This window comes from Nyctibius grandis, chromosome 31 (genome assembly GCF_013368605.1).
Source record: "Nyctibius grandis isolate bNycGra1 chromosome 31, bNycGra1.pri, whole genome shotgun sequence".
Lineage (NCBI taxonomy): Eukaryota > Metazoa > Chordata > Aves > Nyctibiiformes > Nyctibiidae > Nyctibius > Nyctibius grandis.
The window spans coordinates 629,754-653,718 of record NC_090688.1 but is presented as its reverse complement, the minus strand read 5'-3'; the positions used below and the strand labels follow the sequence as shown (position 1 = coordinate 653,718).

Here is a 23,965-nt window from a genome sequence, read left to right as displayed (position 1 = left end):
CTTGGGCTCATGAGGATAATCAAAGCTCCTCATCAGCTGCCCTTCAGAAAAATTCTCAATTGCACAAATGACTGAGACAGTTGGGTTTGTGTTTACTGGACACTGGTGGGTCTAGAAAAGATGGGCTGTTGTTGTGATACTGACTCTTCAGAGCTCCTGCTTTCCTTCAGGCCAGATATATCCTAGAAGTTCTGCACTCAAAAGGGTGTCAGAAAACCCTAAGCAGCCTTCAAAACCACAAAATATGCCTTCCATCAAGTTGGTGACCTCATGAAGAGAAGAAAGGGAACCCCCTCAAGCGGAGGAGTTTTAAAAAGAAGCCTTCTTTAGCTTCTTTCTGCCTAAAATTGCACATACTAGAAAAATGAACTTCTCAGTCTGTGATGATGTCTGCACGAGGACACGGCTTCAGATTTAAGATGGGTCAGTGTCCCCAGGCAGACTTGGGAGGAAAGAGCAGGTAGATCAGACCTCCCCAAGCACCACCATTCACCTCTCTCTGGGCAGAGCAGGGTCTCCCCACACACCATCTAAGAACACAGGAAAAGGCACCAACTCACAAGAGACATTTTTATCTTGGTTAGAGCTGAAATACAGCATGAGCTCCTCAAGCACAGCCTGCAGAGCTGGCAGCAGGAATCTAATCTTTGCCATATGTGAACAGAGAAACCGAGTCTCTCCCAGTTACCTGTGTGACAGACTGCAAAAATAAACCCCGTTTCTGCAGATTTAGGTGGATTATAACAGAAGGACAATGTAGTAATCATTTTTCTTTGCAGGTATTTGTTCTCCTTCTTGCCTAGAAGCAGCTACCAAGCTGAGAAATCTCTACTCTCTGCTTTATCTCCTTAATATAACTCTAACACAAGATGGGAATTAGATTAAGAAAATTAATATTTTTTATGAATTTTACCGGTTTCTAACAGCTAATAACCCAGAACGTGTATTTCTCACTCAGCAGCATTGCTTCTAGCTAAAAAGCACTTCTGCCTTCACCTCAGATGCACTTTTCAATTTTGCCAGCTTCTTTGCTGCTCCGAACACAAGCATCTCACAAGTCCCTTATCCTCCAACATACAGCCTCAGCTTAACAACATAAAAGCTTTTTCCTTTTCTTTTTTTTTTTTAAAAATCAGAAATGGGTTAAAAGCTCCGCTGCATTTTTAAGTCTCTCTAAGTCTCCTGACTGTCTTGATAAACCTGAGCCTGCAGACAGATCAGTCCCCAACAGTCTCACAGCTCACACCCAGCTGGCCCCGTTGGCCAAAGCAGAGATGGGCTCCTTTGCAGGACAAACATCACCACCTTTGGCCTCTCAAACACACCTGCCAGCTGGCTGCTGCAAAACACATCTCATCAAACTTCACATCACACTTGCAAAACAAGGAATTATCTTTAGATGCTGATAAAGTATGTCGATAAATAAGCAAGCATTTTCACATCTGGCTAGCTTTAAACTTCAGGTGCCTGACTTCACATTAAGCATCGTTATCCATCCCGGCAACACTCACCTCATGCTCCCATCCCTGACTTTAGTCTTACTCAGCTGTCAGTGCTTCCTAAACCCTACCAGCCGGCTGGCTCTAAATGATTCCAGAAGTGGCATTTGCCATCAAGCATTTGGTTTGGATTTTCTGGCAACTTTAACCTAAGAGGAATTTTTTTGGTCCTTATACTACGTGAATTTTGTCCACTACACAAATCTTTTTAAAAAGAATCATAATCACAAACATATTCTTCCAGCCTCGTGGCCAGCTTTGCCACCTTTTTCTTTTTCATGGCCAGCAAGAAAATCTTCCCTCAATTTCATAATTCTTCATGCCAAGGGTTAAGAGTGAAGTCCTGAGGACTCTGCCAAGAGCTACCCACAGGACGACACAACGGCTTCTCAACAAGGACCGCTGCGGCCGCCCGCTCTGACCTTCCTCGCCCCAAACACACCCCAAGACAACCCTTTATTCCTGTGCCGATCCCACACGATCCGCCTGCGCTGCACCAGCGGCGCGGAAACTCCTCCGAGAGCTGCGCGAAGGGTTTTCCTTCTCCTCCCCATTGTCGCAGCCAACACGAGCCCCCCCCCGGCCCCTTCCCCACCCGCCGCGGCCCCTCGGCACCTGCCCGCCGGCTCCTCGCCGCTCTTCCCTCCCAGCGCGGCTCCGCCGGGACGAGACGCTCCCGAAACGCCCCTTCCCCCGCGCAGCCCCCGCCCCGCCCGCGCCCCCGCACTCGCCCCCTCCCGCCGTCCCCGCCCCCGCCGCCCGCTCACCTCCAGCCTCCCCCGCCGGGCCGGCGGCCCCCCCCGCTCTCCGCGCAGCCCCGCGCCCCCTCCGGCCTCTGCGCGCCCCGGGCGGAGCGAGGAGGCGGCGGCCGCGGGGCGGGGGCGGCCCGGGCGCTGCGCTGCGCTACGCTGCTCCCCGCCGGCCGGGCCGGGCCGGGCCGGGCCTCTCGTCGCTCGGCCCTGCCCGCCGCCTGCCCGCCCGCGCCTCGGGGCGGCCGCCGCAGGCAGCTCTGGGCGCGGGGGGGAGAGGCCCGAGCTGAGGAGCCCGCGGCCCCCGGGCGGGGTCTCCCTCGGGCGGGAGGGCTGCCATGGGCACCCGGAGCCGGCGGGCCATGAGCGGGGGCACCCGGGCCGGCTGGGGTCGGGGCACGGAGGGGTGCGGGAGGGCAGGCGGGGGCTGGGGACCCCGAGTGGTTCACCCCGGCTGAGCCTCGCCTGGAGCCGTTGAGCGCACGGGAAGGGCCGGGGGGGGTTGTGGCGTTAGAGGGAAACTCGGCCTGTTTGCCTGCCCCCGAGGGCACGAACGTCTGCGGGAAGAGAAGGGCTGGCAGCGACAGCCGTGCTGGGACACGGGCGAGGGGACATCGGTGACCCTTGCTGCCGTGGCAGTGCGATGGAAGAGGCAGCCTTCAGCCATCCTGCCCCCGCCCCGCTGAACCAGCTTCTGCTCCTTTTCTTGTCAGGCACGCTCCCCCCCTTTGCTTTTGCCTGTAACCTCTTCTATATCTCCATGACTCTCCTCAAGCTCTTTACAACAAACCTGCTGATTTCATACCTGAGCACCTGCTCTAGCACTTGTGCAAAAATACATTTTAAATACCTGTACACACAGTTATATTCTGAAACGCAAACATCATGCATCAAGCAGGACATACAGCAGCCTATAAACACTTGAGTGGATGATGCTGGAACCCATTTCTGCAGTCCCACATTTTATCTTTTGCCAGCAACGAATGTGTTCCGTTTCACCCAGCGTTTTCTTCACAAGTGAAGAAAAAAAAGGAAAAAACATAAGGTCCTTCAGCAAATTGCAGCTGCTCTTTAGATGGAAAAAACAGTGGTTAAAGTACTACCTATTATTGCAGTCCAATCAAGGAGAAAGAGCTAATAACTGTGGACCACAGCTTTGGGATCACTGCGGTACACCTGTGTAGATTTTCAGGCCAGAAAAAAAAATCCTTAAGATGATCTACTCTGTCCTCCTGTGTTACACAGGCTGAAAAAAATCCACCCCATCGTTCTTGCTTTCAAGCCTTGGGAGTACAGCTCGTGTACTATTCTTGTTTGCCAGTGTGCTATAACGCACTCTTGGAGCACTTAAGGCTCTTCTCTCATCTTACTCAAATGCTGTCCATCAGCTCTTTTATTTCCAGCCTTTTCTAGAGCCGTAGTCAGCACGGCTATGATGCACATGGTTATAAATACCTGTGCAGATAGAAATGGTAAAAAAATTTAAAACAAATCCTTGTTATAGTTTTCTTGCTTACACATTTCAGTCCACATGCTCCGTTCCAATCAAGCAATACACAACCAAGCTGGTAGCAGGCTGATGGCTTGAAAAGAGTTTCTGCTCCAGCAGCCAGGTTGCCAGGAACAGATTTGTATCGGGGTAAATGTATCAGTGAGTATATTTGCACGAGGTCGTAGGGCCTGGAGTTACAACCATGTCAGCAATCTGGCTGTATCACAGCCCCTTGGGGGGACCCCAGTGCTCCTACATGCAGGTAGTGGTCCTGTAGCTTGTCGTGTGGCATCACTGAAACCAACCCAAAACAGAGCTTGCCCTGCAGTATGGACAAAGGCAGCTTTGCTGGGTCTGATCCAAGGCCCACTGACGTCAATGAAAAACTCCCACTGAGTTCCAAAGGAGTTGGATTGGGCCTCCCATGAGCAAAAATCTGCTCCTTTCAGTGTGTGCGGAGGGTGAAACAAAAACATCTAAGACCACTGGAGCACAGGAAGGGGCTGTGTTCAGGGTGTTGTCTTTTTTTTTTTCTCGGTTTGCTGTGACTCTCTCGGTTGCAGAGGTATAACAGGAGTCCTGCCACTCATGAGGAGCAGGCTCGGAGTAATGCCCAGAGAGTCACCAGCACACAGACCCGCAGCATCGGCAAAGCACAGCACAGACCTGCACGGCTCCACACAGCAAAGCGACCCAGAACACAAAGCCTTGGTGAGGAGCCCTGACATGGTGCACAGGGACAGCAGCCGTGCGTGCCTCGTCACTTGTATAAATAGTGGGGAATTTTGAACTCTGAGTGCTGGATGCTGCCCCTCACTCCCACTGCAGAGAGTGCTCCCTTGAAGCCGTAAAAGGTAACAGTCTTTGGGGGATATGTACCTCCAGACATCCAAAGGGCTCTGAAACACAAAGATGGACACACAGCCTCTAAATATCAGGCTTCTGCAAGTTGTTTCATTAAATAATTAGAAACTGACGTACTTAAAAATCACTTCTCATTTTAGAACATAGGCTGCTGAACCCCTGATGGCTTAGGATTTTTATTACAATATATTTATGAGTAAGAAAACCAGCGTTTTTTAAACGTAATCATCTATCCGCCAGCTGCCCACTGAGAGAAGGATGATATTGTGTTCAGATGTCAGACAAGTCCTCTAGTTATAGCCTAGGAAAGAGTCATCCTCTGAAATCCTGTTCAACAAGTCCAAACAAAGCTCTGACCAGGCCTGATGGTCAGTTGGGCTGTGACCTCTCCGGTGCGATGCTGGGTTATGATGTGCTCCACTGGAAAAACCTCGAGTGGGGCCTTTGCCCATGTGGACAGAGCACCCTCGTGTGGGAAACTGAAGTCCCTGCGCACCCAGCCTGGCTGGGGCCATCAAACTGCAAACAGAAACGAATGGGCAGGTCACTGATGGCGAGGTGAGTGCTCCTGCAGGATGGGGCACACGGGCTTGGACAGAGCTGCTGGGGACTGCGGCCTCACTAGTCCATCTTCCCACCAACAAATGTCACCTTGGTTATACTCTGGAAAATAGTTGGAGTCTTACATTGAAGTTCAAGTCACTCTGAGTCATGACTCTCTCAGGATCACAGAATCACAGAATCACAGAATGTCAGGGATTGGAAGGGACCTCGAAAGATCATCTAGTCCAATCCCCCTGCCGGAGCAGGATTGCCTAGACCATATCACACAGGAACGCGTCCAGGCGGGTTTTGAATGTCTCCAGAGAAGGAGACTCCACAACCTCTCTGGGCAGCCTGTGCCAGTGTTCCGTCACCCTCACCGTAAAGAAGTTTTTCCTCATATTTATGTGGAACCTCCTGTGTTCCAGCTTGCACCCATTGCCCCTTGTCCTGTCAAGGGATGTCACTGAGAAGAGCCTGGCTCCATCCTCATGACACTTGCCCTTTACATATTTATAAACATTAATGAGGTCACCCCTCAGTCTCCTCTTGTCTAAGCTAAAGAGACCCAGCTCCCTCAGCCTCTCCTCATAAGGGAGATGTTCCACTCCCTTAATCATCTTCGTGGCTCTGCGCTGGACTCTCTCTAGCAGTTCCCTGTCCTTCTTGAACTGAGGGGCCCAGAACTGGATGGGATGGGCCATAGGATGCCTCATCCTACCGTCTTCTTCATGCACCTCTCAATCCTAAGGATCCCAAGGACATTCTAATTCACGACCAGGACACAGCATGTCCATAGGATTAGTTTATCTACTCCCCAAATAGATCCTGTTTATGCAGAAAGGAGGAGGCTGTCTTCAGCAGATATTGCAAGGCCTCAGCTCTTAAGAGAAGATGCTGTGAGACAGCGTCTAACTGGGACTGCACAGATAGTTCAGGGAAGAGCATGCAATTACCAGGGAGAAGGGCTCAGCACCTCCCTCTCCACGTCCCCTCCCCAGGAAGCTGCAGACAGCAATGAGGTCTCCCCTCAGCCTCCTTTTCTCGAAAACGACAAAACCCAGAGTGCTCAGCTGCTCCTCGCAGGACATCCCTTCCAGCCCTGCCAACACCTTGGTTACCCTCCTCTGGACACATTCGAGGACCTTCACGTCCTTCTTAAATGGTGGGTTACAGAGATTTCTTGGTTACTATTTTACATTACTTGGTTACTAGAGCTGGGGAAAGCGTGCTGTCAAGTGACAACGTGTGACCTTCCCTCGCGCCCTCGACACCGTTCCCTCCCCCTGCGGCACTCCAGCCCAGGCAGCACGCAGGAGCACGGGCAAGAGGCACAAATGCATCTGCCGTGTGGCACAAGGAGGCTGCGGATGCTCCTTGGTCCCCACACAGCTCGGCCCAATCAACTTGTTCTTTTTCCCCCTAAAAAACATTACTTAAAGCAAAAAGCATCTGCACCCTCAGCCCCTGAGAGCCGCCTGTCGGGGGGAGGGGACACCCCAGCCCCTCTTAACCCTTTCCATGACAACAGGAGCTGGGGAGGCTCTTGGGGCGGGGCGGCACACAGGGATCCCCAACATCGTCTCCCGGGATACGCCAGAGAGCCCTTAGCAGCCAACGGGGCCAGAAGGCACCATGGCGCGGCCACCACAGCAGCTCCCAGCGCGTGGCCCCCGGTTCCCCCCGGCGCCCCGGCTCCTTCAGCCGCTTGTGCTCCCCAAAACCATCTATCCCCAAGGTAGGAACCGACCCCCACCCCTGCAGCACGGGGAAGTCCTTGGGGGCCAGAGCTGAGCTAACCCCCACCCGTCACTCCTGGCTCTCTTGCAGGCTCAGCCATCCTCTACCAACTGCCCAGGCAGGAGCGGCCCTTCCTCGCAGCCTGGGCACCCCCAGGCGTGGGGGCACCCCCGGCCCCTCAGGCACCACCAGCAGGTATGGCACCCCTGGCTGCTCGGGCACCCCGACCCCGGGCACCTTCAGCACCCCCACCCCGGGCACTCCAGCCCCACCACCCCTGTCCCCCCAGCACTTTTGGGGCAGCGCTGCAGCGAGCCCAGCCGAGCGTCCCTGCCCTCGCCTGCCTGATGCGCGCCAGTCGACCCCATTGCCGGAGAACTGCCCAGATCCTTGGGGCCAGCTCTCCCCTCTCACCCCCCACAAGCCAGTCTCCTCCCCGATGTGCAGCCCCGTTCCCCCCAGCTCAGCAGCTCACCCCACAGGCAGCGCCCTGGCCACGAGCTCCCCACGTGCCTGGCGCAGGGCTGGGGGACGTCGGCCAATGGGGCCGGCTCGGTGGGTGCCCCTCGAGGCTCCCCCCAGCTCAGCACGGCTCCCGCTTTCCCCCCAGCTCTGCAGATGGCTCCGTGCGGCTGCTGCTTCGGCTCCCAGCTCTTCAGCATCCAGAGGACCGTCATCCCAGTGGCCCCAGCCCCCCCGGTGACCCTGACGTCCCAGCACAGCACTGGGATGTCTGCACAGAACGACACCTCCAGCACAGCCACCACCGCAGGGACAGCCCCGGACAGCACCATCCCACCAGGCAGTGATGTCCCCCCCAGCGCCTGTGCTGCCCCCCACGACCAAGGCCCTGGGGACCTGGCAGGTGACCCCAACACCTATGATGAGGAGGCTCCTGAAGAGGTCCTGAGGCTCCTTGATCCCTTCCTGGACACGGTGGGGCTCAGCCTGGAGGATCTGTGCAGCAGCCTCACACCTGGGCACCCCAGTGGCACCAGCATTGAGGGGACAGCGGTGGCCCCAGCCCCCCCAGTGCTGCAGATGTCCATCCCCGGCTGGCAGCAGATGCAGGGCCAGGCTGCAGGGAACACCAGCTGCAGCACGGCCACCTCCACGGGGACAGCCCTGGGCAGCGACATCCCCCCGGGCAGCAACGTCCCCCCTAGCCCCTCTGTTGCCCACCACGACCACCACACTGGGGACTCAGAGGGTGACCTTGAAGTGCCCCAGGAGGCAGCTCTCAAGGAGACCTCGTCGCTCTTTGAGGGTTCCATATACACGGTGGAGGTGGACCCGGAGAGTCCCACCAGCAGCCCCGTGCCTGGGGCACACAGTGACACCGATACTGAGCAGAGAGCGGTGGCCCAGGCCACCCCAGTGCTGCCGATGTCCACCCCCAGCTGCCAGCACATGGAGGGGCAGGATGGAGAGGCCATCAACTCCGGCACGGCCACCCCTGTGGGGTCACCCCTGGGCAGCGACGTCCACCCCAGCCCCTGTGCTGCCCCCCACAACGACAGCGTTGGGGACCCAGGAGGTGACCCTGAAGTGCCCCAGGAGGAGCTGCTCGATGAGACCTGGTGGCACTTTGAGTCCTCCATAGAGGTGGTGGAGGTCATCATAGACAGTGCCACCAGCAACCCCATGCCTGGGGACCCTGGTGACACTGCTATGGCCGTGCCACAGAAGCGGGGACAGAAGTGGGGGCGGAAGCGGGGGCAGAAGTGGGGGCAGAAGCGGGGGCAGAAGTGGGGGCAGAAGCTGGGGCAGAAGCGGGGGCAGAAGCGGGGGCAGAAGCTGGGGCAGAAGCGAGGGCAGAAGCGGGGGCAGAAGTGGGGGCGGAAGCGGGGGCAGAAGTGGGGGCAGAAGCGGGGGCAGAAGTGGGGGCAGAAGCTGGGGCAGAAGTGGGGGCAGAAGCGGGGGCAGAAGCGGGGGGCAGAGCACCTTGGCCACAGCACCCTGCAAACGCAGGGCTCTCGGAGGCAGCATGGGAGTGGCGGGGGGGGATTAGTCCCACCACAGTGATGAGAATGGGATGGGGGGAGTAGGGGATGTGGCAGGAGGGTGGGTGTATTTGGGGAGGGAGGGGGTTAGAGTAGCTTTGAGGGGAGTTTGTTCTTGTTTTTGCCATTAAAAGCTGTTTGTGTTTGTCCAGAACCGCTCCGTGCCTGAGTGGGACGGGGAGGGAGCGTAGGGGGCACCAGGAAACGGCACCGCAGGGGTGCAAAAGCCCCGCTGAGCCCCAAATCGGAGCCGGCGAGCCCGAAGGGCACCGAATCGCCCCCAGAGCCGAGTCAGCGCCAGCGGGGCAGGGACTGCTCTGTCCCCTTCCCCAGGGCAGCCAGGACACACGGGTCCCTGCAGGGCTCACGCACACGGCCCCACGCAGAAAGCAGCACAGAGCCCCTGGGACAGGGACAGACCTGGGGGGGCCGGGGACGGACACACGACAGTCAGGGCTGCAAGGCCTTCGTCCTGAGCACCACCAGTGTCCCCTCCAGGGGGGACAGGGCTCGGGACAAAGCCCTGCAAAGCCTCAGGACAATCACGCCCTTCCTCGGGTCCCACCGCGCTCAGCTCTGGGACGCGGCTTTGCCTCAGTGCCGCAGCAAAATCACCCCAAATCCCCCCCAGAATGGGGAGGGAGGGAGGGAGCTGCAGGCCAGGCAGGGACCCTCCTCCCCTTGTCTGGCTGCACCTTGGGCAGCCACAAGACCAGCAAGGGGGGAAAGGAATCGTGAAAAATCCTCGCACCGGCCCAAAAGCGCCCGGAAACTTCCTCTCTCTTTATTGCCCGTTTCCCAGCCGAGCACCACAAGCCGGGGCCAACGCAGCCACCGGCACCTTCGGGAAGCAGCCTCACCTCTGCGGGTCTGGCTGGCACAAGGGGCAGGGTGAGGTCTCTGTCGGGGCAGTCCCGCAGCGCTGGGGGTCAGGGGGGCTGAGCCCCTGCCTTAGGGCATCCCAGTGACCCCCAGAGCCGCTCTGGAGCCCGGGCGGGCGCAGCCCCGTGGGCCTAAGCACGGCCCAGCGCAGCTCCCGCTGCCTCATTTTGCAGGCGCCGGCCGTGAAGTCCTTGCCTGGCACAGGAGATTGAATCGGACTGAAGCATGGTTAGCTGTGAAAACTGGCAACTTTATTTCAAGGGCTAAGTCAGCTGCAGAGGATGTGTGCGCTGGGAGGAGCTGTGGCTGCCTTTGGGTGGGCAGGCATTGACCCAGGGGGAAACGGTGATGGTAACCCGCAGCCTGCACTGGATCCTGTCCATCTTGCTGCTCAAGCCTTCACCCCCTTAGGTGCTGCAGGAGGTCCCGCACCAGAATGAAGAGTTCCACGAGCTTCTGGGCTAGAAATGGACAGGGGCTAAAGCTGCCCGACTGCGTGGGTGTTGGCGTCTGCAAGGGGGTTGTGGTGAGGACTGGCTGTGGCGCTGGAGTAGCCGTCACTGCTGGGCGCAGTCCCATCTGGACCAGGATCCAGTCGTAGAAGTGCTGAGTGGAGGTGTAGACTCCGGGCTGCCTTGCTCTCCCACAGCCATAACCCCAGCTGGTCACCCCAACAAGCCAGAAGTAGTCAGCGCTCTTGTCTTTGCAGACGAGAGGACCACCGCTGTCACCCTGCAGCGGGGGAGAGAGGATGAGGTGGTGTTGGGTGGCCGCTGCCAGCGCTCCGGCTGACTCCTTCTCTCTCCCAGCACCTGCCGGAGCCGTGTTCACTGCGCAGAAAGGCTCTGCTCAGGTGCTGGGGCCTGCAGAGCCTTGTGTGGGAGGGGGTCGGGGGCCTGTCAGGTGAGGCTGTCTCTCATCTCTGCACAGTGCTGCTGCGTGTGTGGGAGACGCATGTTGCAGGCCTGGGCTGTGGGCCTGTGGGCTGCCAAGAGCACTGGCTGGGCTTTGTGGGTCTCTGGGACAAGGGGGCACCGGGCAAGGACCTGCACGTGGGCAAGGGGAGGTGAGCCCCGAGAGCGGTGGGGACCCAGCGGTGGGAGGGTGACTTGCCAGGCCCAGCACGCGCCGGGGTAGGGTTGGGCGGTGGTGACGGGGCTGCCTGTGCTGCTGGGGGTGACTTGTAACACGCTCCTACCTGGCAGGTGTCGATGCCACCCTGCGGGTAGCCAGCACACAAGTTGTGGGTGTGGATGGCCCCTCTGTACCACCAGCTGCTGTTACAGAGCTCGACGTCGATGAGGTGGACCTGGGCCTCCTGCAGCGCATCGCTGGTTTGTCCAGCTGTGAGCACAGGAAGGAATTAACAGCCAGCAGCTCGTGGCCACTTCTCCTGCCCTGTCTGGGCGAACCCCCCCTCTAGGGCTTGCCTCTGCCTCTGCAGAGGCATCGTACCGGGCTTTCCCTTCTCTCTTGCTTTGGGCAAGGGCTCAGCCCACGTCTCTGTAGGCACACGTCCCCGCAGCCTGACTCGGGCTGTCGCCTCTGCTCTCAGGAAGCCCAACCCGCCTCCCCCGTGTGCCAAGCTGGCCCCCAGGACACGAGCGCTTTTGGCAACTCACATCTTGGAGTCGTGGAACCCCAGCCGCTGACGTAGCAGGTGGTCAGCTCTGACACTCTCAGCGAGGCGTCGGGCACACAGGCCAGCTGGACATAGTAGCCGCACTGGACAGGCTGGTCCAATACCAGCAACGCAATGTCGTTCTCCTCCGGGCCATGTGCGTAGTTTTCGTGAACCAGGAGCCGTGCAATATTGCGCACTTGGGTCTCAGGGCCCTGCTGGCTCAACTGGGTGGCCCCGATCACCACGCGCCACGTGCTGATGTGGCTGGAAGGCGGATGGAGAGAGAGCTCAGAGGGAGCGGAGCCACGTGCTGCAGCAGCCCAGCAGCTCCCTGCCTCCTGCTTCACAAGGGAGAGGGGAAAGCAGCTCTGCGGAGGGTGTGAGTGCCCTCGCATGCCTTAGGCACAGGGAGCGTGGAGCTGGAGGCTGCTGGGCAGCAGTGGCACGAGCCCAGCCTTCTCCTGAGCAGTCTCTCAGGTGGGCTCGGGAGTGCCCGGGCACTGGGCGTACCGCAAGGGCAAGGGAAGGGAGCAGCACGTGGTGCTGCGGGCAGGGCACCTGCTGGTGTTGCGGGGACATGCCCGTTCCCTGGTCCTCCTTACCTGACCTTGATGAAGCAGTGGGCTGCTGTGAGGACCCACTGTGAGCTGATGAGGGACCCTCCACATACATGCCCCGTGCCTGTTTTCCAGGGAGCCTGGATGCTGACAATCCAGGGCCAGGCTCCTGGCTGGGCATCTGTGCCACCCACGACGCGTGATGAGCCATAGCGAGAAACCATGGGCCGCAGCCCGCAGGTCCCTCTGTAAGCAGAAACTCATCAGTGTCCTGCTCGAGGGCTTGCTGCTGTTCAGGCTGAAGGGCAGCCATCTTCCCTCCCCACCAGGCGCTGCATGGACAGCAGGGCCAGGGAACCCCATGGGGCGTGTGTCTGCCCGTGCCTGGTTCTGCTTTAGCCCCGCACACAAGTTGTGCCAGCAGCCTGGGTGCTGGCAAGGAGCTGAGGCTCCCCCACGGGCTTGGGGAAGCTGTGTCATGGCCACGGGGGACAAGCGCGCACCCCCCAGTGAACCCCATAAGTGTTGCCCAAGCTCCCTCCCAGAGCCTCGGGCCACTTACTTACCCACAGTTGTCCCACATGCCGTGCACAGGCCAGCACACGGACAGCAGGACGATGACGCGGAGCAAATCCATCGCTGCCATCAGCACGTGTCAGCTGCAAGAACCGAGGGCTGGTCGCCACCAGTGCAGCAGCCGACGTAGTGCTGGCAGCACTGACGGTGCCCGTGGTGCCCTTGGCCCCGGGGATGATGTCACAGAGGGGCTGGTTGCGGGTGCTGGGCACGGTGGCCAATGGGCGGGGGGCAACATGGGGGGTTCCAAGCAGGAGGGGAGGCACAATCTGGGATCAGATCACCCCGACAGACCCCCACTGAATGCTCTGCTTGCGGGATGAGGGTGTGCAGGCGCCGTGGCAGGCAGCAGCGCCTGGCTCCCAGCACTGCCTGCGAACAGCCAGCAGGAAAGAAACAAGTGTGGCATCACAGCCTCCTTGGGAAGGTCACCGCCACCCTGCTCTCTGCAGCCGTGTGCCACCAGGTCCTTCCCACAAAACATACCCCAGACAACAGAACTCCTACGGGCAGTATGCACGTTTGGGTGCGAAGAGCCAGTCTGGTTGCAGGTGCAGCAGGTGGGCAGGGATGTGCCAGCCAAACAAGGCCAGCGTCCCCAAGCAGCGTCAAGCCTCCTGCTCAATGCACAGTGAAACGCAGATGCAGCACAGCCCACGCTGGCTGTGTCAGCCACAGCAACGCCCTCGGCCAGCCTCAGGCCCTTGCTGTCTGTGAGTTCTAGTGCTCTTCTGGGCCAGCGATGACAAGGGCGCTCGTGGCACGTGGTCCGCGTGGCCAAGGACAAGAAATGTCAATCTCTAGGCAGAGAGGGATGCTTCTGCTCTCAGCCCCCCATGCCAATCTGCAGGGCTTTGGTAAAGCCTGGATCAGCCGCATCTCCTCAGTCTGCCTTCTACAGCTGTGTGGTGGGGCCTTGCTCCCATGCTGGAGTGCAGGGCAGCTGTGAAAACAAAAAGTCATCAGCATTTTAATGCCTTTTTCTGTTTGTACATCTCAGGTAGAGATCTCCCCCCCCGGCACCACCCTTACTGGATTTATAGGCTAATGTTTGTGTTTCATTTGTTGCATCAATTTACGCAGGTTCTCCTGAGAACCACCGCATGCAGTTAGACTTCTGTCAGCCAGACTGCAGCGTGCCACTCCACCTGAAGCCAAATAAGCCACTTCCCTTAGTGTTTACTTGGCATTGAAATTAGTTTCTGACTGGATACTGTATCAGACTTGCAGGACGGTGACTTCTTAAATTGCCCAAACTACAGACAAGTACTCATCAGACCACATCTGCATTCACTTTGGGTAGTTTTCTTCGCTTCTAAAACTGCCTGATCCTTTTAATGTGCCATTTCAGAATCCTCACTTGCAAGGGAAAAAAAGGTGCCAGTGACCACGACCTCCTGAATAGCCCTAAATGAACTCCCCAACCAATGCGGCAGCTGGCATGAGAGAACTTGCCGTGGCTGGTTGAAAAACACTGCTGCTTTTATTACTAAAGCCTCCGGATCTTGCCTGTCGTACCCCACGTCACTCCAGAACATAGGAATTTATCAACCTTCAAATGCTTGGGAAAAATAAGATTCACAGAGTAAAGAAATGCACCACATTCTTCTGCAATCCTAACTCTACCACTACGAATAGCTCAGCAGAGTAAAAATTCAACTAGCAAGGGAAGTGGTAATTGTGCACAATTTAAAGTCTTCAGGTCAAACCACCTGCCTTTCCAAACCACGCTTCATGACAGGCCTTCTCTGCAAGGTGCCTCGGATGAGCAGCATTAGTTCATAAAAGGTGAAGACAGAAGACACTGTGAACTCTTGTATAACACAGGCCACGAGATGGTGGAGTTCAGGATTCTGCGTGGAGGAAGCAGGGCAATAAGTAGGACCACAACCCTGGCCTTCAGGAGAGCTGACTTTGGCCTCTTCAAGGACCTCCTTGCGGGTATCCCATGGCTTAGGGATCTAGAGGGCAGGGGGGTCCGTGAGAGCTGGTCAATGTTCAAACTTCACTTCCTCCAAGCTTGAGATCGGTGCATCCCTATGAGTAAGAAATCAAGCAAAGGGGGCAGGAGACCTGCATGGATGAGCGAAGAGCTTCTGACAAAACCGAGCTGGAAGAAGGAAGTCTACGGAGTGTGGAAAAAGGGACAGGCTACTTGGGAGGAATATAGGAAGGTTGTCAGAGTATGCAGGGTGGCGACAAGGAAGACCAAGGCCCGCTTGGAATTAAATCTGGCAAGGGACATCAAAGACAACAAGAAGGGCTTCTTCAAGTACATCAGCAGCAAAAGGAAGACTAGGGAAAAGGTGGGCCCGCTGCTGAATGAGGAGGGTGCCCTGGTGACGGAGGATGCAGAGAAGGCGGAGTTACTGAATGCCGCCTTTCACAGAATCACAGAATCACAGAATGTTAGGGATTGGAAGGGACCTCAAAAGATCATCTAGTCCAATCCCCCTGCCGGGGCAGGATTACCTAGACCATATCACACAGGAACGCGTCCAGGCGGGTTTTGAATGTCTCCAGAGAAGGAGACTCCACAACCTCTCTGGGCAGCCTGTGCCAGTGTTCGGTCACCCTCACCGTAAAGAAGTTTTTCCTCATATTTATGTGGAACCTCCTGTGTTCCAGCTTGCACCCATTGCCCCTTGTCCTGTCAAGGGATGCCACTGAGAAGAGCCTGGCTCCATCCTCATGACACTTGCCCTTTACATATTTATAAACATTAATGAGGTCACCCCTCAGTCTCCTCTTCTCTAAGCTAAAGAGACCCAGCTCCCTCAGCCTCTCCTCATAAGGGAGATGTTCCACTCCCTTAATCATCTTCGTGGCTCTGCGCTGGACTCTCTCTAGCAGTTCCCTGTCCTTCTTGAACTGAGGGGCCCAGAACTGGACACAATATTCCAGATGCGGCCTCACCAGGGCAGAGTAGAGGGGGAGGAGAACCTCTCGTGACCTGCTAACCACACCCCTTCTAATACACCCCAGGATGCCATTGGCCTTCTTGGCCACAAGGGCACGCTGCTGGCTCATGCTCATCCTGTTGTCCACTAGGACCCCCAGGTCCCTTTCCCCTACGCTGGTCTCCAACAGCTCTGCCCCCAACTTGTACTGGTACATGGGGTTGTTCTTGCCCAGATGCAGGACTCTACACTTGCCCTTGTTATATTTCATTAAATTTCTCCCCGCCCAACTCTCCAGCCTGTCCAGGTCTCTCTGAATGGCTGCGCAGCCTTCCGGTGCGTCAGCCACTCCTCCCAGTTTTGTGTCATCAGCGAACTTGCTGACAGTGCACTCTATTCCCTCATCCAAGTCATTAATGAATATATTGAATAGTACTGGTCCCAGTACCGACCCTTGAGGGACTCCGCTAGACACAGACCTCCAACTGGACTCAGTCCCATTGACCACCACTCTCTGGCTTCTTTCCTTCAGCCAGTTCACAATCCACCTCACTACCCGATCATCCAGACCACACTTCCTCAGTTTAGCTGCGAGGATGCTGTGGGAGACAGTGTCAAACGCTTTACTGAAATCGAGATAGACACATCCACAGCTTTACCATCATCTATCCACTGGGTTATGTCCTCATAAAAGGCTATCAAGTTGGTTAAGCATGACTTCCCCTTGGTGAAGCCATGCTGAGTGCCCCTAATGATCCCCCTATCCTTGATGTGCCTAGAGACAGCACCAAGGACAAGTTGTTCCATCACCTTTCCGGGGATGGAGGTGAGGCTGACCGGTCTATAGTTACCCGGGTCCTCCTTCTTGCCCTTTTTGAAGACTGGAGTGACATTCGCTTTTCTCCAGTCCCCAGGCACCTCTCCCGTTGCCCACGACTTAGTAAAGATGATGGAGAGTGGCCTAGCAATGACTTCCGCCAGCTCCCTCAGCACCCGCGGGTGCATCCCATCAGGGCCCATGGATTTATGGACGTCCGGATTGCTTAATTGGTCCCTGACCCAGCCCTCATCTACCAAGACAGATTCCTCCTCTATCCTGACTTCTTCTGGGGCCGCAGGGGTCCGGGGCTCCTCAGGACAGCCTCCAGCAATATAGACAGAGGCAAAGAAGGCATTCAGTAACTCCGCCTTCTTTTTATCCTCTGTCTCCAGGGCCCCCACCTCATTCATCAGTGGGCCTACATTGCCTCTAGTGTTGGCTTTACCTGCAATGTATTTGAAGAAGCCCTTTCTGTTGTCCTTGACCTCTCTTGCAAGGTTTAATTCCAAGGAGGCCTTAGCTTTCCTAGTTGCCTCCCTACATCCTCTGACAACAGAGTTATATTCCTCCCAAGCGGCCAGCCCCTCCTTCCATGATCTGTACACCCTCTTCTTCCACTTGAGTTTGCCCAACAGTTCCCTGTTTAACCATGCAGGTCTCCTGGTACCCTTCCTTGACTTCCTACCTGCTGGGATGCTCTGATCTTGAGCTCGGAAGAAGCAGTCCTTGAATGCTAACCAACTCTCTTGGGCCCCCTTACCTTCTAGTACCCTGTCCCATGGGATTTCCCCTAGCAATTGCTTGAAAAGGCCAAAGTTGGCCCTCCTGAAGTCCAGGGCTGTGATTCTGCTAGCTATTCTGTTCCTGCCACATGAGATCCTGAACTCTACCATCTCATGGTCACTACAACCAAGGCTGCCCTCAACCTTCACCTCTTCAACCAGACCCTCCTTGTTAGTAAGGATAAGATCCAGCAGCGCTCCTCTCCTAGTTGGCTCATCCACCATTTGCATCAGAAAGTTATCATCAATGCACTGGAGGAACCTCCTGGACTGAGGATGGCTGGCTGAGTAGGCCTCCCAGCAAATATGAGGGTAGTTGAAATCCCCCACGACAACCAGACCCTGTAATTGTGAGACTGCTCTCAGCTGCCTGTAGAAGGCCTCATCACCCTCCTCATCCTGATCCGGTGGCCTGTAATAGACACCCACAACAGTATCACCCCTGCCAGCCTGCCCCTTAATTCGCACCCACAAACTCTCAACTCGCTCCTGATCCGCCCCTGGACAGAACTCAATACATTCTAGCTGCTCACTCACATAAAGAGCAACTCCACCACCTCTCCTTAGCGGCCTGTCTTTCCTGAACAGGACATAGCCATCCATGACCACATTCCAGTCATGCGAGGCGTCCCACCAAGTCTCTGTAATTGCCACTAGATCATAGCCCCCCGACCGAACACGGATTTCCAACTCCTCCTGTTTATTCCCCATGCTGCGTGCATTGGTGTACAGGCATTTCAGGGAGCGAGCTGAGCACACCGATTTCACCCCAGGGGGATGGGAGGCCTCCCGGTCTACCTCAACACTAGAGCGTTGCCCCAGTGGTGCAAGCCCAGCTACTACCCCATCCCCCTTCGAATCTAGTTTAAAGCTCTCCGAATGAGCCCTGCTAATTCCTGTCCCAGAACCCTTTTGCCCCTACGACATAAACCTTTCCCATGTATTACCGTCACGCCTGGTGTCTTATAAAACCAGCCATTATCAAAGAACTCAAAGCCCTGCCTGTAGCACCAGTCTCGTAGCCAGGCATTAATAGAGAGAATCCTACTATTCCATCCCACGTCATCACCTGCAAATGGAAGGAGGGAGGAGAAAACAACTTGTGCCCCCAGACTCTTTGCCACAGTCTTTACTGCTAAGGCCAGCCCTCAAGAATCCCAGACCCTGGAGGTACAAGAGAAAGTCTGCAGAAAGGAAGACTTAAGAATTCTTAATGCACCCCAGGATCCAACTGGCCTTCTTGGCCACAAGGGCACATTGCTGTCCCATGGAGAACTTGTTGTCCACCAGGACTCCAAGGTCCTTCTCCACGGAGCTGCTCTCTAGCAGATCGCCTCCTAACCTGTACTGGTGCACTTTATTACTCCTTCCCAGGTGCAGGACTCTGCACGTATTCTCGTTGAACCTCATTAGGTTCCTCTTTGCCCAGCTCTCCAGTCTGTCCAAATCGTGCTGAATGGTTGCACAGCCTTCAGATGTGCTTCAGCTTAATGCATGCCCCCAAAGCTGTCTGCATGTCACATCATTTTTCCTGTCCTCTTTCTAGCCTCAGCGTGCCAGTCTCCGTCCCACGGTGGCTCTGAGCACCCTCCTCTCTGAGCAGGCACGCTTCCAGCCCTTCGCAGTGACTCTGGCCCTTTGTGCCCTACTGTCTGCCTGCAGCCTCATTTTGCAGGCGCCGGCCGTGAAGTCCTTGCCTGGCACAGGAGACTGAATCGGACTGAAGCATGGTTAGCTGTGAAAACTGGCAACTTTATTTCAAGGGCTAAGTCAGCTGCAGAGGATGTGTGCGCTGGGAGGAGCTGCGGCTGCCTTTGGGTGGGCAGGCATTGACCCAGGGGGAAACGGTGATGGTAACCTGCAGCCTGCACTGGATCCTGCCCATCTTGCTGCTCAAGCCTTCACCCCTTTAGGTGCTGCATGAACTTCTTCAGCAGATTGAAGAGTTCCACGATCTTCCGGACTAGAAATGGACAGGACCTAAAGCTGCCCGACTGCGTGGGTGTTGGCGTCTGCAAGGGGGTTGTGGTGAGGACTGGCTGTGGCGCTGGAGTAGCCGTCACTGCTGGGCGCAGTCCCATCTGGACCAGGATCCAGTCGTAGAAGTGCTGAGTGGAGGTGTAGACTCCGGGCTGCCTTGCTCTCCCACAGCCATAACCCCAGCTGGTCACCCCAACAAGCCAGAAGTAGTCAGCGCTCTTGTCTTTGCAGACGAGAGGACCACCGCTGTCACCCTGCAGCGGGGGAGAGAGGATGAGGTGGTGTTGGGTGGCCGCTGCCAGCACTCCGGCTGGCTCCTTCTCTCTCCCAGCACCTGCCGGAGCCGTGTTCACTGCGCAGAAAGGCTCTGCTCAGGTGCTGGGGCCTGCAGAGCCTTGTGTGGGAGGGGGTCGGGGGCCTGTCAGGTGGGGCTGTCTCTCATCTCTGCACAGTGCTGCTGCGTGTGTGGGAGACGCATGTTGCAGGCCTGGGCTGTGGGCCTGTGGGCTGCCAAGAGCACTGGCTGGGCTTTGTGGGTCTCTGGGACAAGGGGGCACCGGGCAAGGACCTGCACGTGGGCAAGGGGAGGTGAGCCCCGAGAGCGGTGGGGACCCAGCGGTGGGAGGGTGACTTGCCAGGCCCAGCACGCGCCGGGGTAGGGTTGGGCGGTGGTGACGGGGCTGCCTGTGCTGCTGGGGGTGACTTGTAGCACGCTCCTACCTGGCAGGTGTCGATGCCACCCTGCGGGTAGCCAGCACACAAGTTGTGGGTGTGGATGGCCCCTCTGTACCACCAGCTGCTGTTACAGAGCTCGACGTCGATGAGGTGGACCTGGGCCTCCTGCAGCGCATCGCTGGTTTGTCCAGCTGTGAGCACAGGAAGGAATTAACAGCCAGCAGCTCGTGGCCACTTCTCCTGCCCTGTCTGGACGAACCCCCCTCTAGGGCTTGCCTCTGCCTCTGCAGAGGCATCGTACCGGGCTTTCCCTTCTCTCTTGCTTTGGGCAAGGGCTCAGCCCACGTCTCTGTAGGCACACGTCCCCGCAGCCTGACTCGGGCTGTCGCCTCTGCTCTCAGGAAGCCCAACCCGCCTCCCCCGTGTGCCAAGCTGGCCCCCAGGACACGAGCGCTTTTGGCAACTCACATCTTGGAGTCGTGGAACCCCAGCCGCTGACGTAGCAGGTGGTCAGCTCTGACACTCTCAGCGAGGCGTCGGGCACACAGGCCAGCTGGACATAGTAGCCGCACTGGACAGGCTGGTCCAATACCAGCAACGCAATGTCGTTCTCCTCCGGGCCCTGTGTGTAGTTTTCGTGAACCAGGAGCCGCGCAATATTGCGCACTTGGGTCTCAGGGCCCTCCTGGCTCAACTGGGTGACCCCGATCACCACGCGCCACGTGCTGATGTGGCTGGAAGGCAGATGGAGAGAGAGCTCAGAGGGAGCGGAGCCACGTGCTGCAGCAGCCCAGCAGCTCCCTGCCTCCTGCTTCACAAGGGAGAGGGGAAAGCAGCTCTGCGGAGGGTGTGAGTGCCCTCGCATGCCTTAGGCACAAGGAGCGTGGAGCTGGAGGCTGCTGGGCAGCAGTGGCACAAGCCCAGCCTTCTCCTGAGCAGTCTCTCAGGTGGGCTCGGGAGTGCCTGGGCACTGGGCGTACCACAAGGGCAAGGGAAGGGAGCAGCACGTGGTGCTGCGGGCAGGGCACCTGCTGGTGTTGCGGGGACATGCCCGTTCCCTGGTCCTCCTTACCTGACCTTGATGAAGCAGTGGGCTGCTGTGAGGACCCACTGTGAGCTGATGAGGGACCCTCCACATACATGCCCTGTGCCTGTTTTCCAGGGAGCCTGGATGCTGACGATCCAGGGCCAGGCTCCTGGCTGGGCATCTGTGCCACCCACGACGCGCGATGAGCCATAGCGAGAAACCATGGGCCGCAGCCCGCAGGTCCCTCTGTAAGCAGAAACTCATCAGTGTCCTGCTCGAGGGCTTGCTGCTGTTCAGGCTGAAGGGCAGCCGTCTTCCCTCCCCACCAGGCGCTGCATGGACAGCAGGGCCAGGGAACCCCATGGGGCGTGTGTCTGCCCATGCCTGGTTCTGCTTTAGCCCCGCACACAAGTTGTGCCAGCAGCCTGGGTGCTGGCAAGGAGCTGAGGCTCCCCCACGGGCTTGGGGAAGCTGTGTCATGGCCACGGGGGACAAGCGCGCACCCCCCAGTGAACCCCATAAGTGTTGCCCAAGCTCCCTCCCAGAGCCTCGGGCCACTTACCCACAGCTGTCCAACATGCCGTGCACAGGCCAGCACACGGACAGCAGGACGATGACGCGGAGCAAATCCATCGCTGCCATCAGCAAGTGTCAGTTGCAAGAACCGAGGGCTGGTCGCCACCAGTGCAGCAGCCGACGTAGTGCTGGCAGCACTGACGGTGCCCGTGGTGCCCTTGGCCCCGGGGATGATGTCACAGAGGGGCTGGTTGCGGGTGCTGGGCACGGTGGCCAATGGGTGGGGGGCAACATGGGGGGTTCCAAGCAGGAGGGGAAGCACAATCTGGGATCACAGAGTCCCGACAGATCCCCACCCGAGCAATTCTCGAGAAATCCCGCCTATTCTGAGAAACCATAGGATCACAGAATCACAGACTGGTTTGGGTTGGAAGGGACCTTAAAGACCATCTAGTTCCAACCCCCCTGCCATGGGCAGGGACACCTTCCACCAGACCAGGTTGCTCCAAGCCCCATCCAAGCTGGCCTTGAACACTGCCAGGGAGGGGGCAGCCACAGCTGCTCTGGGCAACCTGGGCCAGGGTCTCACCACCCTCACAGTCAACAATTTCTTCCTCATATCTCATCTCAATCTCCCCTCTTTCAGTTTAAAACGCTCCCCTTGTCCTATCGTTCCATGCCCCTGTAAAAAGCCCCTCTCTCACTTTCCTGTAGCCCCTTCAGGTACTGGAAGGTGCTAGAAGGTCTCCTCGGAGCCTTCTCTTCTCCAGGCTGAACAGCCCCAGCTCCCTCAGCCTGTCTCCATAGCAGAGGGGCTCCAGCCCTCTGAGCATCTTCGTGGCCTCCTCTGGACTCACTCCAACAGCTCCGTGTCCTTCTCATGTTGGGGGCCCCAGAGCTGGATGCAGCACTGCTGGGGGGGTCTCACGAGAGCAAGGAAGTCCAAGATGACCTAGCGAACAGCACCTGAAACATCATATCTGTTCACAGGTGTGGCAAACCTGGGAGCAAGGGAGAAAAAATTACCGGGGGTTGGTCCCTTGTTTGGAAGGAGACAAGGGCAGAGAAAGAGAAGAGTCAAGGAAGGTGAGGGGGTCGTATAAAGATGGAAAATAGAGAGAAGGGGGATCAAGGAGCTGGTCACATGTGAGCAAACTACTGGTTGGTTTGCATGGAGACTTTCTCTGGGAGGAACATGGGCTGGATACAGTGTGCACAGAGCACACACACACACATGCAGAAAATTGCTGTGCGGACACGACTGCATTCACGGACAGGGTGCACGTACACACACCCCCACTGTGGAGACACACATGGGCTACAAACAGGAGGTGTAATGCACACCCAGAGTGTGTGCACACTGGTACTCCAAAACACACGTGTCGAACACAGAGTGCAATGCACAGTGTTCACATACACACAGAGTGCAGGCATATGCACACCTGGCCAGTGCGCACACAACACATACACACACAGCCTGTGCGTGCACACCCTGCAGTCTGCACGCGTGCGGGCTGTGGGAGCGGGTGCATTGCACATGCATGCTCACAGAGTGCACCCACCCACCTGCCCACATGCATGCGTGCAGCGATGGCGTCTGCTGCTGCAATTGTATCTCTGGTGGCATCTGCAATGGCATGAGCATCTTCAATGGCATCTCCATCTGTAGTTCCTCCTGAAATTTCATCTGCACCTGCAACGTGATCTGGAATGGTCTCTGCAATGGTATCTGCATCTGCTATGGCATCTTCATCTGCAGTGACATCTGCAGTGGTGTGTGCATCTGCTATGGCATCAGCAATGGAGTCTGTAATGGTATCTCAAATTGTTTATACTTCTTTCCTGTATCTGCAATTGTAGCTGCGTATTTAGTTGATATCTGTGTCTGTAATTATACCAGTATCTGTGATGGTGTCTGTGATGGTACCAGTACCTGTATTTCTGATGGCACCAACATCTACGTCTCATATTGTATCTGTATCCATAATTGTACCCGTAACTGTATCTATATCGGTGATGGTATCTGTATTTGCACATGTACTTGTAATGGCTTCTGTAAGTGTACATGTGTCTGCATCTGCAATGACATCTGCAAAGATACCTTCCTCTGAAATGGCGTCTGTATCAGCAATGCTATCTCTGTCTGCAAGGGTACCTGCAATGCTCTCTGCACCTCCAATTTTGTCTACAACCGCAAGGGCATATGCGAGGTACCTGGAGTGGCATCTGCATCTCCAATGGCATCTCCATCTGTAATTGCATCTGAAATTGTATATGTTTCCGCAAGGGCATCTGCAGTGGTATCTGCATCTGCTGTGGCATCTACAACGGCATCTGCATCTACAATGGCATCTGCAGTAACGTCCACTACCTCATTATATTACAGTGTATAATGTGAAGTAATACATATTAGCAACGTTAATACACTTTTGTACTGTAAAGATTAATTCTTGTAATAGGGAGGAGGATTTTCTTAATAGTGCCTCCTTTTCTTTTGACCATGTCCTGATTTGGCCTAAAACAGACCAATTTTCCTTTCAGTCATTTTTCCTTTCAGCTAAGTTTCTTCTAAGTAACTGCACTTTTTGAAACTAACTGCATGTTAGTTAGGAATTTACGAGTGCAGAGCCGCAGAAGGGTCACATCTCCAGGGAGGAGCGGACAGGGCAGGTGACCCAAAATTGACCAGTGAAGGTATTCCACCCCATACATGTCATTCTCAGTATAAAGCGGGGG

At 56.6% G+C, this 23,965-nt stretch overlaps 3 protein-coding genes across 5 annotated transcripts in view; all 3 read right to left on the bottom strand.

The window, feature by feature from the left end:
• Nucleotides 1-2,297, bottom strand: part of LOC137675073 (ceramide synthase 4-like) — a 40,691-nt gene extending 38,394 nt beyond the window's left edge. The window contains exon 1 of one of the 3 annotated variants that reach the window (XM_068420971.1): nt 2,267-2,297. The gene's annotated coding sequence lies outside the window, so the exon portion shown is untranslated. Of the gene's footprint in view, nt 1-2,114; nt 2,163-2,266 lie in introns of those variants that run through there. The other 2 variants (XM_068420970.1, XM_068420973.1) reach the window with 2 other exon arrangements.
• A 7,874-nt stretch (nt 2,298-10,171) lies between these two features.
• On the bottom strand, nt 10,172-12,590 carry LOC137674919 (acrosin-like). The gene is made up of 5 exons (XM_068420733.1): nt 12,520-12,590; nt 11,999-12,199; nt 11,395-11,660; nt 10,971-11,116; nt 10,172-10,504 (listed from the first exon to the last, which is right to left on the bottom strand). Exons 1-5 carry the CDS (start codon nt 12,588-12,590, stop codon nt 10,172-10,174), a joined length of 1,017 nt encoding a protein of 338 aa, XP_068276834.1.
• Nucleotides 12,591-18,932: 6,342 nt separating this feature from the next.
• On the bottom strand, nt 18,933-21,346 carry LOC137674918 (acrosin-like). Its single transcript, XM_068420731.1, has 5 exons — nt 21,276-21,346; nt 20,759-20,959; nt 20,155-20,420; nt 19,732-19,877; nt 18,933-19,265 (listed from the first exon to the last, which is right to left on the bottom strand). Exons 1-5 carry the CDS (start codon nt 21,344-21,346, stop codon nt 18,933-18,935), a joined length of 1,017 nt encoding a protein of 338 aa, XP_068276832.1.
• Nucleotides 21,347-23,965: the final 2,619 nt, after the last annotated feature.